At 51.5% G+C, this 18,276-nt stretch overlaps 1 protein-coding gene across 2 annotated transcripts; it reads left to right on the top strand.

The window, feature by feature from the left end:
* The first annotated feature begins 1,248 nt into the window (after positions 1 to 1,248).
* On the top strand, positions 1,249 to 17,172 carry Pcgf3 (polycomb group ring finger 3). Of its 2 annotated transcripts, none has more exons than XM_013023977.1 (9): positions 1,249 to 1,399; positions 2,921 to 3,038; positions 5,071 to 5,167; positions 8,226 to 8,281; positions 13,301 to 13,408; positions 14,333 to 14,421; positions 15,440 to 15,577; positions 15,989 to 16,069; positions 16,869 to 17,172. In XM_013023977.1, exons 2-9 carry the CDS (start codon positions 2,930 to 2,932, stop codon positions 16,914 to 16,916), a joined length of 726 nt encoding a protein of 241 aa, XP_012879431.1. In that variant the 5' UTR covers positions 1,249 to 1,399; positions 2,921 to 2,929; the 3' UTR covers positions 16,917 to 17,172. The 2 variants fall into 2 exon arrangements, with proteins under 2 accessions (XP_012879431.1, XP_012879432.1); XM_013023978.1 differs by having other exon boundaries at positions 1,249 to 1,373.
* The last annotated feature ends 1,104 nt before the right edge of the window (positions 17,173 to 18,276 follow it).

The following is an 18,276-nucleotide window of genomic DNA, read 5'->3' on the forward strand; positions in this document are numbered from 1 at the left end:
CATGAGTCAATTCTGTCTCCTCATCTGAACACCTCAGGGTTAGTTAATAAGGACTGGAGCTGTGGCTCCGTGGTGGAGCACCTACCTAGCAGCAGGAGGCCCAGTATGGAGGGAAACAGTGAATAAACATGTTGTCATGGAAAAGCCTCAAGAGCAATAATGGTATGAGTTTGATAAGAAAAGGAGCATCACTTCATTACATCTTAGCACCTGTTGTTTCAGGTTCGGTCTAACTGCGGTCCTTAAACCACATGCAGCATGTCTTCCTGAAGCCCTTCTCTAGTCGTGCCTGTTCTTAGGTGGACAGAGCCCTGGACAGGTGCTCAGAGCAGCGGGGTGGAGTCGGGGTAGTCAGCCCAGGCAGGTCAGGGTGCCGGACCGCACGTGGCTTCCTTACCACCCTTCGCTTGAGCAGGGGCTCCAGGTCCCTGGGGCTGCTCTCGTCCACCCTCCCCTGCTGCCAGTGTCACGCTTGCCGTTGCTTTCTGCCAGACTCCAGCATGGGCACGGGAGCCACACGCTTGGTCCTCAGTGCATATTCACTGGGTGTGTGGCGGATCTGTGCCCAGAAGGGAGGGCTCCGTCCCGTGTGAGGACACAGGAGTTGCAGACATGTGAAGTGATAAGACAGTTGGTTGCTCCTAGGCCCTCCAGGTGGTCCCTGAGATCCCTCCCTCCCTCCCTCCCTCCCTCCCTCCCTCACATCTCTTCTCTGAGCTGGGCGTAGGGCCTCTGGCTTCATCTCCTTGTTTTAGAGCTTTCTTCACCATCATTATTAATCTTCTCTTTGAATAAGCAAGTAAACAAGCAGATACACTTAACCCAGCAAGGCTGGGGGATGGCGTCGATGAGTGCCTGGCCTGTGCCCTGTACCCCTATGATGACGACACCATTTCTGCTTCTCCACAGGCTTCACGATGTAGCCGGGACTCTAGGCTGTCATCCGCAGGTAAGTTGAGGCTGATCTTCCTCTTCGCTGCCTGTGAATTGGTGAGCTTTACCTAGAACCCCTTGGCAAGTGCAGTGTGACCATGAAGAAGTCAGGTCCTTCGGTGTCCTTGGTGCTGTCATCGGCAGTTGGCTTCGGCTTGCCTTCACTGGCTGGCGTTTGTTTCTCTTGAGCCGTGGTCCCGCCACCAGCTGTGCAGACGCGGCTGAGATTCAGAGGGCTCGTGGTGGGTTGTGTGCAGGGTTGTCAGTGATATGCCTGAGTAACAGTACCATTTCTGACCTAGAAAATGGAAAAAGAGCCAGGGCCAGAAGGAAGGTGCAGAAGTGAGCCTGAGTGCAGAGTGAGGAGGGATCGCCGCGTCCTTGTGGGGGCCTGAGCCCTCCATGCCACGGCCTGAGGGACACGCAGACGGCCGGCGTTGGTGAGGCCCAGTGCTCCGTCAGTAAGGTCTGGCTATCCACGGAGGGAGGCCTGGGGTTCCATCTGTGGGGCCAGCCCTCCAGAGAGCGGGGAACTGGGGTCCGTTCAAAGTGCTGGGGCGCTGGTGGCTCACGCCTGTAATCCTAGCTACTTGGGAGGCTCAGATCTGGGATCGTGATTTGAAACCCAGTCTGAGCAGACCAGACAAATCCAAGATTCTTTATCTCCAGTTAACCAGAAAAACTTGGACGTAGTGGTGTAGCTCAAGGGGTAGAGCATCAGCTTTGAGCAAAAGAAGCCAAGCAAGAGCATAAGGCCCTGACCAGTGCCAGCACAAAATAATAATAATAGCAATAATAATAATGATGATGATGACGATGATGGTCTTTAAAGTGGGAACAGAGGAGGAGGTAGGTACGACAGTGGTGGCTGGCCGTCAGATGACCTGGGGAAGGTATGTGGTCTGGAGGTGGTAAGGCACGGGTTCCATGGCCGTGCCCTGCCCCGGGCATCATGTCTGAAGGGTAGACGGTCATGCTGCCTGAGGGCAGTCAGGGTCTGGAGCTCAGCAGGTTCTGAGCGGTGATGACTTACTGTGGAAGTACAACCAGTAAGTCTCCTGTGCTGCTGAGTGGACAGTCTAGTCTAACCATGCCTACACAGAGAGCATGAGGGGTGAGCATGCACAGCCATTTAAACTGTGAGCTGGGTTTGGGGCCTGGACCTCAACGTCCATGCTCAGAGGCCTCATGGCAGATCTAGATGACCCTGGCTAAGGAGGGGCCTGAGCCCTGTAGAAACGCAGTAGTCAGACTCCTGTAGAGGCCAGGGAGTTCTGTCTTCCTGGTGGACTGGAACGAGGCCGATGGGCCTCTCCTCAGGGCTTACCTTCTACCTGCTGCTGTGGCCTGGGACAGCCTCCTATCTGGTGAGCTGGGTTGGGCAGCAGAGGAGGACACAGGCAGTTGGAAAGGGAGGCTCTGAAGGGAATGGTGACGTATCATGTTGGGCTTAGGAGAAGGGTCCAGTGGGTCTGGAGGCCCTGAGATCCTGTGCGTCAAGCAGCCAGAGAGCACCAGCAGCTGACCCTGCTGTGTGGACTCGGCAGGGATCTTGGGGTCTCTATGCATGTGCCGTGCAGCTGCCCCAGCATGTCTGGCTGTGCTCTACCTCTACCTGCCCTTTCCCCCTCTGCTATCCCAGAGCAGAATCCCTGGGGATTCCATTGCAAACCAAGGGCCCCGGTCCTGGATTCAGACCTTCCCGGCCAACTCTCCTCTGCTCTCACTACTTGCTGTGCCCCCCCCCCCCAGCCTCCAGTAGGAGGGGAAGAGGCCAGGGCCACGCTCCCACACTGTCTGCAGCTTCCTGTCCCAGCCCTCCCTGAGACCATTCACTGTTCAACATACCCTCCAAACGAGGAAATGAGCTACGTACGCAGATGAGCTATCTGCGGCCATGAGATGTCCCTGGAGGAAGTTCAGAGCCATGGGTGAAACACAGAGCAGTCGAGATGTTGACTAGTTTATCTGTGTGTTTCTCTTGTAGAAGCCAAAGATGTTGACCAGGAAGATTAAGCTCTGGGATATAAATGCCCACATCACCTGCCGCCTGTGCAGCGGCTACCTCATCGATGCAACCACGGTGACTGAGTGTCTGCACACATGTGAGTACAGCCCCGACCCCTACTACTGTGGGTCACCCTGGACGGGCGTGGAGGGAAGCTGCTGCCGTGTGCTCGGCAGGACTCTGGCTGCGTTTTGTCAAAAGCTTTGGGCTCCGGTGTGAACCACAGATCAGAAACATTAGCCTCCGAGTGAAGCTGTTGTGGGTGATCTCTCTGGAGTGAGAGTTCATTCTGGAAAGCTGCACTTATAGAAGCTGTGCTGTGAGTGTAAAGGGTTAAGTGTCGACTTCCAGCAGGGAGAGACACCAGTTTTAAACTCCCCGATGAGGTTCTGACATTTTTACATTCTGGGATCTGTTCCTGTTACTTGGCTTCCTATTCGGCTATCATGGGTGGTACACATTTGTAACCACCAAGGAGGAGTTAGTTAAGGTGAAGACTCATAACACAAATACTTTCCATCTTATACTTTTCTCTTAAAAAAAAAGATTTCCCAGGTTTTTTGTTGTTGTTGTTGTTGTTTTTGTTGGTTGTGGGGCTTGAACTCTAGGCCTGGGTGCCGTCCCTCAGTCTCCCTCAGCTCTTCAGCTCAAGGCCAGCGCTCTACCACTTGAGCCACAGCGCCACTTCCTGTTTTCTAGTGATTAATTGGAGATTAAAAGTTTCTTGGACTTTCCTGCCTGAACTGGCTTTGAACCACAATCCTCCTCAGCCTCCTGAGTAGCTAGGATTATAGGCATGAGCCACTGGTGCCTGGCATTCCCAGTTTTTGTTTTTTGGTTTTTGGTTTTTTTTAGTCTTGGAGTTAGAACTCTGGGCCTGGGTGCTGTCCTTTCGCTCAAGGCTAGTGCTCTACCACTTGAGCCACAACAGCACTTCCTATTTTCTGAGTGGTTTATTGGAGATTAAGAGTCTCAAGGACTTTCCTACCTGGGCTGGCTTTGAACCGCAATCCTCAGATCTCAGCCTCCTAATTACAGGTGTGAGCCACCGGTACCCGGCCCAGCTTTTTTTTTTTTAAATAGGGGGTTAATTCATGAGTACAGTAAATTTTGATCAGTGCCACCCCTCCCATGGTTCTCCCCCATTTCTCCTAAGACCACAGTCCTCTCAAATTACTTAGTTTTCATTTTCTCATGTGTACATTGAATATTATGACTATATTCACCCACCTTTTCTCTTTTACTAGGGTATAGGGTGTTTTTGGTTGTTGTTTTTTATTTGTTTTATTTTTAGTACCAGTATGGGACTTGAACTCAGGACACTCTACCATTTGAGCCATGCCTCTAGTTCCAGCTTTTTGCTAGAAGTTGAATCTCTTGGGTTTATTACCCAGGCTGGCTCTGAAATAGGATCCTCAGATCTCAACCTCCTGGGTAGCTAAGATTGCAGGTGTGAGCTACTGACACTTGGCACGATTTGCCAGATTTAATAAAATTTTTGTTGTTGATGGTGGTGGTCCTGGTGCTTGAACTCTGGGCCTGGGCGCTGTCCCTCAGCTCTTCAGCTCAAGGCAAGTGCTCTACCACTTGAGCCACAGCGCCACTTCTGGTTTTCTAGTGGTTGGAGATAAGAGTCTCACAGACTTTCTTTCCTGCCCGGGCTATCTTTGAATTGCAGTCCTCAGATCTCTGCCTCCTGAGTAGCTAGGATGACAGGTGTGAGCCACCAGTCTCTGGCTTTAATAGAATTTTTATGTTGAAGTTACTATATTGTTAGAAACTGGCAGCCAGATTTTGTCAGGCAGTTTTTACTGACTTGTATCTAGTTTTGTTATACAAGAGAATGCTATGATGTTTTAGGCCAACTGAACAGAAATTCTCAATGTTAGCTGTGTCGATGGCCTTTGGTGGCCGCACGCTGCTGTTTGCTCTCTGCTCAGCCTGCGCGTGGGGGGTGGGCTGGCCGCCGCACAGTCGACATTCCTTTCTACGGTGCTTCCCAAGGCAGGCGCTTTCTTTCAGGAGCCAGACACTGTGTGGAGGAGGCTGCTGGTGAGTGTCCCTCCGGCTAGGCGTGGGTGTTGGGACCGCTCAGTGCCGGGTCCGCGTTCACCTGCTGCCCTTTGCAGTCTGCAGGAGCTGCCTGGTGAAGTACCTCGAGGAGAACAATACGTGTCCCACGTGCAGGATTGTGATCCACCAGAGCCACCCGCTGCAGTACATCGGGTGAGTGCCGTGCGCCCCAGCGCTCACCCACCTTGGTGCCCGGGCGGCTGCTCTGCTCCAGGCTGCCTGGGCGCCAGGCAAGGTGGCCAGGGCCAGGACAGTAGGCATTGCTTGGTCAGCAACTGTGCGGCAGCACCACACAAGTGGAACTTTGCAAGTTTCCTAAGCGGGAAATGGAAGGTGTCCCAGATGTGCCTTTCTGCAGAAATAACCCGCCCTGTACCGGCGTTCGGGCAGAAGAGGTGCTCAGACCAAAGAGCAGAATTTAGATCTGTGGGATCTCTCTGAAAGAAAATCCCCCCCACACACACACACACCCGCCTACAAGAGGAAAGTAGAAATAATCTGAAACCAGGTTAAAGGAAGAGGCATTCACTTGTTTTCTGTGTAAGCATTGAACAGCATAGCATGTTACATACAGAGCTTGGAGGCATACAGCAGCTTAGCTTTCCTAGGAGCAGCAGCCCAGATTCACAGGTTCAGGCCACAGAGGGCCATCCGTCCCACCAGCTTTTCACTGTGGAACCAGTGTGAGTTTTCTGTGACGGTAGGCCCTTCAATGGATTGCCCATGCATGGCATCCCTGAGAAACTCCCATGGTCCATGTACCCAATAGGACATCTGGAGACATCCATTGGTTCTCTACCCTGAGCTCTTTTCTGTGTACCAGGTGCAGGGTAGATGGGAGGCATTTGGATTAAGGATTCTGCCCATTTTCCTGTGGCTCCTCTCTTTGTGGTTCCAATTCCTGCTCTCTGCATTCTGACCAGCAGTGCCAGGCATTTAATTTTTCCAGTACGGTGGCTCTGGGTAAGCTTTACTCTGTGCCTCTGGTTTTCCCGGAGCTCCCAGGTCTACATGTTGACTGGCCATTGGCACTACTCTGTGGGTACCACCTGTCCTGGATGCTTTGAAAGTCTTGTCCCATCGCTGACTGTGGGCAAACCACACAGTCAGCTTTCCATCTGTGGTGGTGTTTTGCAGAGCTGGAATGAACTCTTGACAGAGGGATGGCAGAGGCTATGTGTGAGCCAGGGACAGGAGCCTGGAGAAGCTGCCACCCTCTCCAGGGTCCTGAGCTTCAGGGCCTCATGCGGGAGGCACACCTTTTATCACAGGCTTGGCATCCTAGAGAGAATGAAGAATAGGTGCGGGCCAGGCAGAAGTAAGGGCTAGAAAGTGAGTATATGTGTGGGTGCACTTATTGGGTTAGCAGGGGCTGGTTTGCCTCTGGCTCTGGACGCTTTGCTACATAAAGATGCAGAGGCTGCGAGTTGAGTAGAGGCATGTGCCTTCTGTGGGCCCTGGACCTCTGGGACTCTTGGTCATGTCCAGGCTTTGCCTAGAATCACCTAGCTAGCAGCTTCACTCCTGCTCTCCTTCTACTGGATGCCGCACTCCCAGGGGGAGAAGGACAGCTGTGGTCCTGGGACACTTGGCTTTGGCTTACTTTTGGGACTTAAGATGGATGATGATATGGGTGACGGTGTGAAACGTGTCCTGGTCAGGGGCTGGTGTGGGACCATCGGGTCGGGTGGACAGCATGTAGGAGACAGCATAGAGAGTGCAGCTACCATCCTGGACTGTGAGTGCATTCAAAGGACTGCCCTGCACTGGGCTGTCGGACCTGCTTAGCACCTCTCCTGGGGAAGCCCCTCCAGCCCCACTTCCCAACCCCTGGCCCCGTCAAGTGGGCAAGGCCTACCTCATTGCTCAGAGCCCCAGTGTGGAGCTCTGGCTGCCAGTCTGTGAGTTCTAGTGGAAGCTAGGCAGGTACAGTAAGACCCATGAACTCCATTTGCATACTACTCTACTTGTGTGTCCTAGTCCAAGCGTGAAATATAATTCCTCATGTGGTGAGAAGAATTCGTGTGACCCTGTGTGGTTCCACACCATGGCTGAGCTCACAAATGAGAGTTTCCAAGCCATAAGGAGTTTGTAGATGCAGCAAGTAACAGGCTTGTAGCAACTGGGTTGCCAGGATTGTAGCAGACCCTGGCTGCTATGCTAGGCCCTGGAGGGCTAGATGTTTGTGACTTTGTGATGTGTAGTCATTCATCAATTTTTGGGCATATAAGGGCTTTCTTGTTACAGAATGACGCTTGAAAGCTAACATTGGTTTGAAAATTAAGACATTCTTTAATTTTACCCAAGAAAAGAAAATAGTTACTTTAATGTAATTGTAAAAGCTTATGTTTAAGAATAACAAACCTGCCAGGCCCTGGTGGCTCACACCTGTAATCCTCACTACTCAGGAGGCAGAATCCGAGGATTTCAGTTAAAAGCCAGCCCACGGGCTGGGAAGTTGGCTTGTTGGTAGAGCGCATGACTTGCATGCATGAGGCCCAGGATTCGATTCCTCAGCACCACACAAGCAGAAAAAGCTGGAAGTGGCGCTGTGGATCAAGTGGTAGAGTGCTAGCCTTGAGCTGAAGAGCTGAGGGACAGTGCCCAGGCCCAGAGTTCAGGCACCACAACCAACAACAAAAGCCAGCCCAGGTAGGAAAGTTCTCAAGACTCTTACCTCCAATTAACCACCAAAAAGCTAGAAATGGAGGTATGACTCAAGTGGTAGAGTGCTACCCTTGAGCAAAAAAGCTCGGGGACAGCACCCAGGCTCTGAGTTCAAGCCCCAGAACTGGCATACACACACAAAAAAATAGCAAACCAGAGTATTGGAGATGGTACCCCTATGCCTTCTCAGAAAGCCTGTGTAGGTATGACAGGAAGACCACAGAAAGAAAGCCTGAAGTCATGGAGCCCAGGGGCTGCAGGGTGGGAGGTCCCGGAGACACAGGGCTATGGTGGCCCACATTGGTGGGCCACAGTGTACACTAACCTGTGTCCAGCAGACAGGGTATTGGATCCTAGAACGATTTCATCTGCTATCATCATCTGAGGCATTCATAAATACCTAGGACCCAAATTAAATGGAATACTAATTCAAGTTAAAGATAACTTTTTTGATAGCACATACTTCTGTTTTGCAAGTAGAAAATGTGGAGAGTTGCAGGACCCAGGCCCTGTGACTCACTGACCCTGTTCTGTCTCTCTGCAGGCATGACAGGACCATGCAAGACATTGTTTACAAGCTGGTTCCAGGCCTCCAGGAAGGTGAGTTCAGGGGCCCTCTGCCCACCCGCACCAGGCCGGGGCTGTGGCCAAGGCCTCTCCCCTGCAGACTCTGCTCTTAACACTGGGTTCTCCATTGATTTTTCCACCATGTGCAAACTGTTTTGGTTCTGGAAAAAGGCAAAGTATACCTCCAAGTAAAGTGTCAAGATGTTAAATATGTGCAGTGGTTTCCTTCATGGTAGCACAGATGTGGAGAGGCCCTGTCCACTGTCCAGTGGCTCGGCCTGCTGTCTGCCCTCCCCCCCCCTTCCTGGTGCTTCATCTTGAGGCTGTTTGTGAGGGCCAAAGATAGGATTTTTTTTTTAACACTTGACCATAATGCCCTTAGGACATGTGGGAAAGTGGTACTGACTCCCTCATGTCGCTTGTCCACTCACGGTGATGTCTCTAGTTGGCTCATGTCAGCTTTCCAGTTGTTTTGGTCAGGACCCGCATAGGGTCTGTGCCTGGAGCTGAGTTGCAGGCCTCCTCTGGGCCTCTGCCCTCGTCTTTGCCTTGACCTAAGGTTCTGGACTTCACAGGGGACTTGCCGTGGCATCTTCACATGTCCTGTGTGTTGGAATTTTTGGTGAATATATCCGGTGGGCCTGTCCAACCCGGGTCCATGTTTTTGGCAAGCCCACTACTGGGAGTCTCTTTTCCTGAGTAGGTGGAGTCAGCTTCTGAGGAGATGGTGCCTCATTGGTAATTCCTGCCAGTGCGTTCATGAGTTTCTGAATCGTAATGTGTTTGTAACGACGATTGCTGCTTGGTCTCCTGGTGATCCTGTTTTGGAAGAGAGGCAGAATAGATGTCAAGTCTCTACATTTGCATGATAGCAGGTGGCTCATTTCCCTGGCCAGCCGCACGGCCTGTGTTCTCAGTTCATTGCATTATCTGAAGCTTGAATCGTCACTGCTTTGTGGCCAGCTGGCATCTCACATTTGGCTGGAACCCTGTTACAGCCCTGGTGGCCTTAGATGTTCTGGGCTCCTTAGGGGCCAGGTTTCTCAGTCCCTGCCATGCAGTGCTGTCCTGAGGGCCTGGCCTGGGTGTTGGGGACTCTGTTGCTGTGTCTTTTGGCAGTGAGGAAAGTGGTATGGGAGGGCGGTCTGGCTGGCTCCCGTTGTTATCCTTGCCACATCCGAGCACCTGCCCTGCATGGCCACTGTTCCCTCTGGAGGTTTCCAGGAGTCTGGAAAGTCAGAGTTCTGCATTCACACCTCGGGCATGCAGAGGCACGGGCTGCCTTGTGACTCGGCTTCTCACTGACCCTCACAGAGTTCACAGGCCGGCGTGTTCCTGATGCAGTGCTCTCAAACTCTTAAGTTACAGCCGCTTGTTACTCTTCAGGATTACTCTGGCTTTGAAACCATCAACAAGCGGTAAAGGCCGCCTGCCACTTCTTTGGCTTTCTTTTTTGTACAAGCAGTTGTAAACCTCATTTCTCAGGCCAGAGGTCTTTGGCTGGACACTCAGGTAAACTGGGTTGTGCTTTAACCATGGTGATGCTGCTGTGAGGCGCAGCATCGGCTCTGGGGGTCCCTGGTTAATTTTCGCAGGACAGCTGCAGGGCTCCAGCCCCTTTCTGGTGCTCTGCCCCGGGCCCTGCCGGCCTTGGCTCTCACGTGGACCCCTTGGTAACAGGCTTCCTCCACAGCTCCACTGTGGCTCTGGAGCCCGTGCCAGCTGATGACTTTTTCTGTTCGCTTGCAGGCAATTTGGTAGAAGTTCATTTTCAGTTATTCTTTGGTATTAACTTCTTTCCCTGAGGCAATATCTTTATCTAAACTTTATCAAGATGCCTACCACCCCCCTGCTTTTCCTTCACATTGCTGTGGCTTCTGTATCCACAAACACGATGTGTATTCCTCGAGAATGCATGCCATATCTTTTTTTTGGGGGGTCCGGTCGTGGGCCTGAACTCTGGGCCTGGGCGCTGTCCCTCAGCTCTTCAGCTCAAGGCTAGTGCTCTACCACATGAGCCACAGTGCCACTTCTGGCTTTTTTTTCTTTTTGCTTATGTGGTGCTGAGGAATCGAACCCAGGACCTCAGGCATGCAAGGCAAGCGCTCTACCACTGAGCCACCTTCCCAGCCTGCAAGCCATGTCTTTACCAGTCTTCTACCAAGGGATATTGAATTTGTGTCTCATCTTTGCATATGGGTGAAAATATCTGTTGGTTTCATTGTGGAAGCAGACCAAAGTATCTACCTTTTTATTTCTTTCTTGTGGCTGATTGCACTATCTGGAACCGGAGTTGGCCTGCTAACCGCACAGGCCGCACCTGACTCACTGCCTGCCTCCGTGGGGCAGGTGAGCTCAGAACATGTGCTTCAGGTTACACAGTTGGAAAAAAACAAAATAATCTTACTTTGTAACATGAAAAGTACATAAATTGAATTTCACAGTACGCTTGTCTCATTAGAAGCCAAGTATGGCTGTGCACACTTATAATTCCAGCCCTCAGGCAGCTGAGGCAAGGCCCTCCTGGGCCACATGGTAAGACCCTCTCTCACATCCCTCCTCCTCCTGGGGGCTGGGGACTGAGGGCTTCATGCCTTAATTCTAGCTACCCAGGAGGCTGAGATCTGACAAAGTCAGCCCAGGCAGGAAAGTCTGTGAGAGCCTTATCTGCAGCTAGCCACCTGAAAACCAGAAGTGGCTCTGTGGCTGACAGTGGTAGAGCACTAACCTTGTGCAAAACAGCTCAAGGACAGAACTGAGGCACAGAGTTCAAGTTCCACAACAGACAGGCAAAACAACAACAAACCCTCACCCCCCCCCCAAGAAAATAAAGTTTTATTGAGACACAGCCGTGCTTATTTGTGAATGTATTGTATGTTATCCTCCCGAGGCAGTTACGTATTTGCTACATATTATGTGTCATGTGGTCATTGCTCTGATACACTGCTCAGCACAACAGATTCTTTTTTTTTCCCCCCAGTCCTGGGGCTTGAACTCAGGCCCTGGGCACTGTCCCTGAGCTTCTTTTGCTCAGGCTATCACTCCACCACTTGAGCCACAGCCACTTCTGGCTCTGTGTATGTGGTAGTGAGGAACTGAACCCAGGGAGGCCTCATGCATGCGAGGCTAGCTATCTACCAGAAAGCCATGTTCTCAGCCCCAGGACAACACATTTCTCAACAGGAGACAGCCCTTTGCGTGCAGTGTTACACTGTGGTGAGACACCTTGGGCTGTCAGCACATGTCCAACATGCCAAAACAAGGAAAGAAGAGAAAAATAACCCTAAGTGTTAGCCTGCTGCTGCTGACCAGTTGCTACTAGTAGCCTAGCACTGTACTCACATGCAGTGATGTGTGGCTACTCACAGATAAGCCCAACACACAGAGACATGGTATCTAAGAAAAAACAGGGGGGCTGGGGGTTTAGCCCAGCGGAAGGGCGCCTGCCCGGCGCGCGCAAGGCCCTGGGCTCGGTCCTCAGCCCTGGAAAAGAAAAAAGAAAAAACCGGAAATTTTACCATAGAACAGGTCATCAAAGAATCTTTTCGCAAAAGCAAAACACAAAGATGAGGCTATCAAGTAAGCTGCTCATTGGCTCACCTGTCAGCCAAACAGGCAAAGCACTTATTTACTGACATGAATCAATTAAGGCATGTGTGGCTGCAGCAACTGAGGAAACATGGCCAGAGGAGACACACCTACCCAAATGGTTGGCTTCTGGGTGGGAATGCTCTGGGGCCAGGGACATTGGGAGCAGAGTCAGCAGTTGAGTATGGAGTGATCTTTCTTGGCATCACTAATGCTGCTCAAGACCTTGTGTTCTGCCAGCGCTGAGCAGAAGAGGAGCCTCTTGGATAGTCTTCTTTCAACGCTTCACAGCAGGATAGCCAAAATGCCTAGCTGCATAAGTTAGCAAAACTAGCCAGAGTGTAGCTTTGAAGCTCATTGTTACTCACCATCAGGTGTTTACAAAGCTTGTGGCTCTTCCATGCTATACAGCCATACTGTCCATGGTACACCTCATCCACGCCCATGCCCATAGCCACCATTGACTCTAAAGGCCCAGCGAACATCCTGGCCTGTCCACCACGTTTCATTGATTTGGCAGTGATAAAATGAATGTGTGTTTTTTTTTCTTTATCTGTTTGAGCAGAGGGCAGAGATGGGAATTTTCTGAATGAGAAGAACTTGTCAAACATTGAGTGGTTTTGGAGGTTAGCTTTTGCTAAGGACCTAATAAAGCTGAATATTGAGTTCACCTTGATATTTTAAGACAAAACATTTACATGTAGAATGTATTGACAACATCAAGCTGTTGCTCACCTTTCCATCAGTGTAACAAAATCACCAGCTTACCAGGAGAAGAACTTTACTGGGGGGCTGGGAAGGTGGCTCAGTGGTAGAGCGCTTGCCTTGCATGCCTGAGGCCCTGGGTTCGATTCCTCAGCACCACATAAGCAAAAAGAAAAAAGCCGGAAGTGGCGCTGTGGCTCAAGTAGTAGAGTGCTAGTCTTGAGCGGAAGAGCCGAGGGACAGTGCCCAGGCCCAGAGTTCAGGCCCCATGACCGGACCCAAAAAAAAAGAACTTTATTGGTTCATTTTTGAGGTTTCAGTCCAGAATCAGTTGATCGTATGGCTTTGGGCCATGCACTAGGAGGAACGTGTGGCTGATCCGACAGTACTTTTTGAACAGTAATACAAATGCAAATTAAGTTTCCATATTTCAGAATCTATTGAACTGTGTGCACATAAGGAGCTTTTACACCTATTCTTCAGTTAGAAGTGATGAATATGCAGCTGAGTAGCATGATAACAAGCAAATAAGCTGGAAGAACTTCACAGAGCTCCATGACTGCATGCTAAACAGCAGCGCCCAGGATCCTAGTCCTACACGCTCTCCACACGGGGTTCTCTCCACATCTTATTTTCTCACTAGCAACAGCATTTAAAGTTGATAACCCAAGTCTACAACTTCCTTCATGTGCTGTAGTGAAGCTTTTCTATAATTCTTTGCCTACTAAAGATGAAAGGTTATCTGTTAATTTTTAATAGCGGAAATGAGGAAACAGCGGGAATTCTACCACAAGCTGGGAATGGAGGTTCCAGGCGACATCAAGGGGGAGGCGTGCTCTGCAAAACAGCATCTAGACGCCCGGAATGGTGAGTAACCGCCGGCGGTTTGATGTCCAGGAGCTCTCCTCTTAGGCCTCCCCTCACAGACAGCAATGCGACCGGTGGACTGGATCATGGAGGGGTAGAGAGCAAGAGGTCCCTGAAACTTGGGTTGGGTGGAGGGTGTCGGGGAAAGAGGAGCTTTATGATAAAAGGGCAAAATGACAGTTTGATTTGGACATGAAGTTAGTGGCACATTAAAAGTCTTTATCATGAATTATTCAAATAACTGAGTGGACCACACATGGATCGGGGGGATCATACGTGTTCCTAAGGGTCCTCCAGAGGTGTCTGGGATCCAAGGTCCGGTCCTAGCCTGCATTCAAGCAGTTGGGTTCCAGGAGCCAGTGTTCTAGGAAGGCTTCTGGGTCACGGCCAGGGGCCCTGGGAGCTCATTCCATTCCCCAACCCCAGATATACAGCACCAAATCTGGCTTTCCACCTGCTGTGCAGGCTCACCCTGTGCTACAGAGGAGGGACCTTGGAATGGCTCAGACTCACTGGGTTCCTCTTCTCCAGCATCCTTCGTAGAATGAATGTCAACAGCATTTTGAGGGTTCTGTGGACTCTTAAAAATAGTGTAACATACTGCATTTCATGACTCAGGTTGGGTATCCTTCATCCAAACGGCTTTGAGTCTGGAAGCATTTCAGATTTGGTAGCACATTTGCATATAAGACAAGCTGCCTTATGGAATTTCAAGATACATTTCACATACCCCTGTGTATACTAGGCCCAAGGGTTTGTTCATACAGTATTTCCAGTGTTGTCTGTCTGGCTTTGACTGGCCTATCACAGGGGATTGGTCGTACAAGGTCCCACATACAGCCCAGGAAGTTTGGGGTTTTGAAACATTTTGGATTTTGGATTGGGAACACTCTGTCTGAATGGTTTTTCTGTTTGTGCTAAAAGGTGAAACCAAAGCAGATGACAGTTCAAACAAAGAAACAACAGAAGAGAAACAGGAAGAAGACAATGATTACCACCGGAGTGATGAGCAGGTGGGGCGCTTCTGGCGGGCTGGCGTTCCAAACCGGGGTGTCTTGCGAAGCCATATCCGAGTTAAATGCCTGGGGGTTTTCTTCCTCTGAGTTCCACACAATATCTGTCTACCTTTTCTTTCTTTGCCTTTTTTCAACCAAAGTAATGTGGAGTGACTATAAAGCATTTCAAACAAAAAATTACAGGCTGCCCCCTAGTGTTGATTGTTTAGCACCCCTGCAGGTTTGTGCCATTTGTAGTCCATTTGTAGTTCTCTCAGCCTGCAGGGTGGGGGCCGTCCAGGTCTCCTTCACTGTGCCATCAGATGAAGATGACCAACTAGCCAAGTGCTGTGGAAGGACTTGCTTATAGAACTTTTTTTTTTTTTTCCTGTTGGTCATGGGGTTTGAACTCAAGGCCTGGACGCTGTCCCTCAGCTCTTCAGCTCAAGGCTAGCGCTCTACCACTTGAGCCACAGCTCCATTTCCAGTTTTCTGGTGGTTTATTGGAGATAAGAGTCTCATGGGCTGGGCGCCGGTGGCTTAAGCCTGTAATCCTAGCTACTCAGGAGGCTGAGATCTGAGGATCGCAGCTCAAAGCCAACCTGGGCAGGCAAGTCTGTGAGACTCTTTATCTCCAATAAATCACTAGAAAACCAGAAGTGGCGCTGTGGCTCAAGTGGTAGAGCGCTCGCCTTGAGCTGAAGAACACAAGGACAGCGCCCAAGCAGAGTTCAAGCCCCACGACCGATCAAAAAAAAAAGGAGTCTCACAGACTTTCCTGCCCGGGCTGGCTTTGAACCATGATCCTCAGATCTCAGCCTCCTGAGTAGCTAGGATGACAGGTGTGAGCCACTGGTGCCCAGCAGAACAAGCAGTTTTTAAGAGCATGTGTATAAAGTGATTGATGTAAAATTCCTTGTACCTCAGTGAGGTAGAGCATACTTCTAATTTCAAAGAGGCCGCCACCCTCAGTGCAGGAACAGGCCCCTGAGAGTTGACAGAGAACCCCTCTCACTGCGCCACCTACACCTTCCAGGTGAGCATCTGTCTGGAGTGCAACAGCAGCAAGCTTAGGGGCCTGAAGCGGAAGTGGATTCGTTGCTCAGCCCAGGCAACGGTCCTGCACCTGAAGAAGTTCATTGCCAAGAAGCTCAACCTCTCCTCCTTCAATGAGGTAGGCAGCCATGCACTCAGGAGAGGGGACAAGGCATTTCTCCTCTGAGCAGTTTTGGAGATTGTGGGGGGAGAGCACAGTGTGGACAGTTTCAGCCACGGTACTGCCCGTGTCCCTCAGTCAGGACAGATCCCCAGGGATGGATCCGTCCCCCAGACTGTGGTGTGAACACAGCCTTGTGCCCTCTGAGGACGAAGGGCTGGCTTGGGCCCAGCGTCACTGTGTGGGCAGCGGGAGCGGCCAGCTCCCAGCTGCCTCTGGCCCTTGAGGAACATCAGTGCTTTTGTGAACGTTCCCGATCCTTCGTAGCCTGTGCAGCGCCGACTCCTGCTCCCAGGAGGAAGGAGCAGCTCCAGGCCCAGGCAGTGTCGCCCTCGGCGTCAGTCCCTAACCACAGCCCTTCTCCCACAGCTGGACATTTTATGCAATGAGGAGATCCTGGGCAAGGACCATACCCTCAAGTTCGTGGTTGTCACCAGGTGGAGATTCAAGGTGAGAGTGCACGGCACTTGTTCTCTCTGTGATGGCTCCAGTCAGAGACTGTGGTGATGCAGCAGAATCATTTCGAGAATCATTACCACAGCCGGGCACCGGTGGCTCACGCCTGTCATCCTAGCTACGCTGGAGGCTGAGATCTGAGGATCACAGTTCAAAGCCAGCCCAGGCAGGAAAGTCCGTGAGACTTTTATCTCCAATAAACCACTAGAAAGCCAGAAGTGGCGCTGTGGCTCAAGTGGTAGAGCGCCGGTCTTGAGCTAAAGAGCTGAGGGACAGCGCCCAAGCCCAGAGTTCAAGTCCCACGACCAACAAAAAAAAATCATTACTGTAGCCAGAGTCTCCCTTCCCCCGTCCCCCCCAAGAGCCCGGTGTCAGAGGGTGCAGGTTTGGGGGCGCGACCCCTGCATGGGAACAAATCTCCAAACCCTTGGGCAAGAAACAAGCAGTGAATCTCTGGGACTGGGAGCGATCTAGCTGAGCCACTGGCTAGAAGGAAAAGAAAAGCAGCAGCTAAGTGGGCCCAGGGTTCACTGCCTAGGGACGGAGCTGACCAGTGACCCGGGGGGTATATGAGAGAGAACACAAGAAGGACCAAAGCCAGTGTGGTGGGCAGGAGGCACTGGTTACCAGGACCTCTTCCAGGTCTAAGGAGCCACGGCCCCACACCCCGTGTCACCCAGGACAGAAAGCTCCAGCCTTCCTAGTATCTCTCTGCCCTCTGAGGAGATGGCCGTCTGGCCGCCGTGGGCCCCCCTCCCTTCCCCCCCCCCCAGCCACTGTCTCTGTCTTGCAGAAGGCGCCCCTCTTGCTGCACTACAGACCCAAGATGGACTTGCTGTGACCTGGCAGTCTTGGCGCCCTCGGGGCTCCGTGCGGTGACCCTGCTGTGGAATGTCACCTCTTGGGTGTCATGCGGACCAGATTTCTGAATAGAGAATATTTATAACTTTTGTATGAGAGAATCCACACCCAAGACACTACCAGCACGCGTTTACAGAGGATGAAGACACTTCGCAGTTCTGTGTGACCGCGCGCACTCGTCTCTGCTTCGTCCCCGGCCAGAGAGCGAGTGCAGTGCGATGCGCTTCCGCCACCTCACCCCTGTCCAGGTCATGAACAGCTGAGTTCGTTTTGGTTTAAGTCATGGATTGGGTTTCCTGATGAGCCTCAAAAATACTTGTATTTTTATCGCATCCTTCCTAAGTTATTGAAAAAGAGCCTTTTCATGGTAAATAATATTTATGTTGCCTTTAGCTTCCTGAAACTTAGAAGATATATAAAAATTTAATTTAAAAGCATACCCAAAGAGGCTTGCAGTAATACTATGATTTAACCATGGTGATGAATTTCCACCTTGTAGGATACAGCCAAGGCCTGCGCTGTGTCCTGGGCCGGCCTGAGCAGCCAGGTGGGCAGGGCTCCTTTGTCACCTAGACGTGACCCCACAACAAGATTCCAGCACGCTCGGCAGGGCAGACCAGAGTAGCGCTGGCTTGCAGAAGAGTTCCTGGTTTAGAAAGGGCCCAGATGCCTGGAGTCACCCTCCGTGTTCCTAGCTCTCCCTTCCGTTCTGCTGTTCAGTGCCTGCGGACAGAGCCCAGCCCGTGGGGCCACGCCTGCTGGTGTGTGCCCGTGCCAGGCTTGCCCTCCGGCCAGGGGCAAGGGCGAGGGTGGTGTGTGTGCTTCGCGGCTCGGCCGAGTGCTGCAGGACTGGGCCCGGCGGGCCAGGCCGCTTGGCTCTGCCAGGAAGTTGCTTTTTCGTCACAGGCAGGCGGCCCTTTGTTAAGCCCTCTCACCTCCCAGTGTAATGGGGTTCAATTTTTAAATTGAATTAGAGGATCAAATCGTTGCCACCACGTGGATGTTTGTCCCTCATGGCAGAGATGGTGTGGGGCAGGAGAGCAGAGGAGAGCAGAGGAGAGGCGCTTTTCTGTGGTGGTTGGAGTCCTGTGGGAAGCTGCACTGAGCACTACTTCTTGATGATCTGTGGGCTGGATTCTTCCCTTCCTTCCCCAGGCCCTGGGCAGATGGCAGACGGTCCCCAGGAGGCCCACTCAGCCCACTGCCCTCCAGCAATTGCTGGGTAGACAGAGGGCCCCAGTGTGTCCATGAGTCTTCACCATAGCCACTGGAATTTCTTCTTCATTTGCTTTGAAAGTTGGTTGGGCTTGCGACAGCTAGTTTCGTTTCCTTTTCACATA

Source organism: Dipodomys ordii, unplaced genomic scaffold, assembly GCF_000151885.1.
Source record: "Dipodomys ordii isolate 6190 unplaced genomic scaffold, Dord_2.0 Scaffold71, whole genome shotgun sequence".
NCBI lineage: Eukaryota > Metazoa > Chordata > Mammalia > Rodentia > Heteromyidae > Dipodomys > Dipodomys ordii.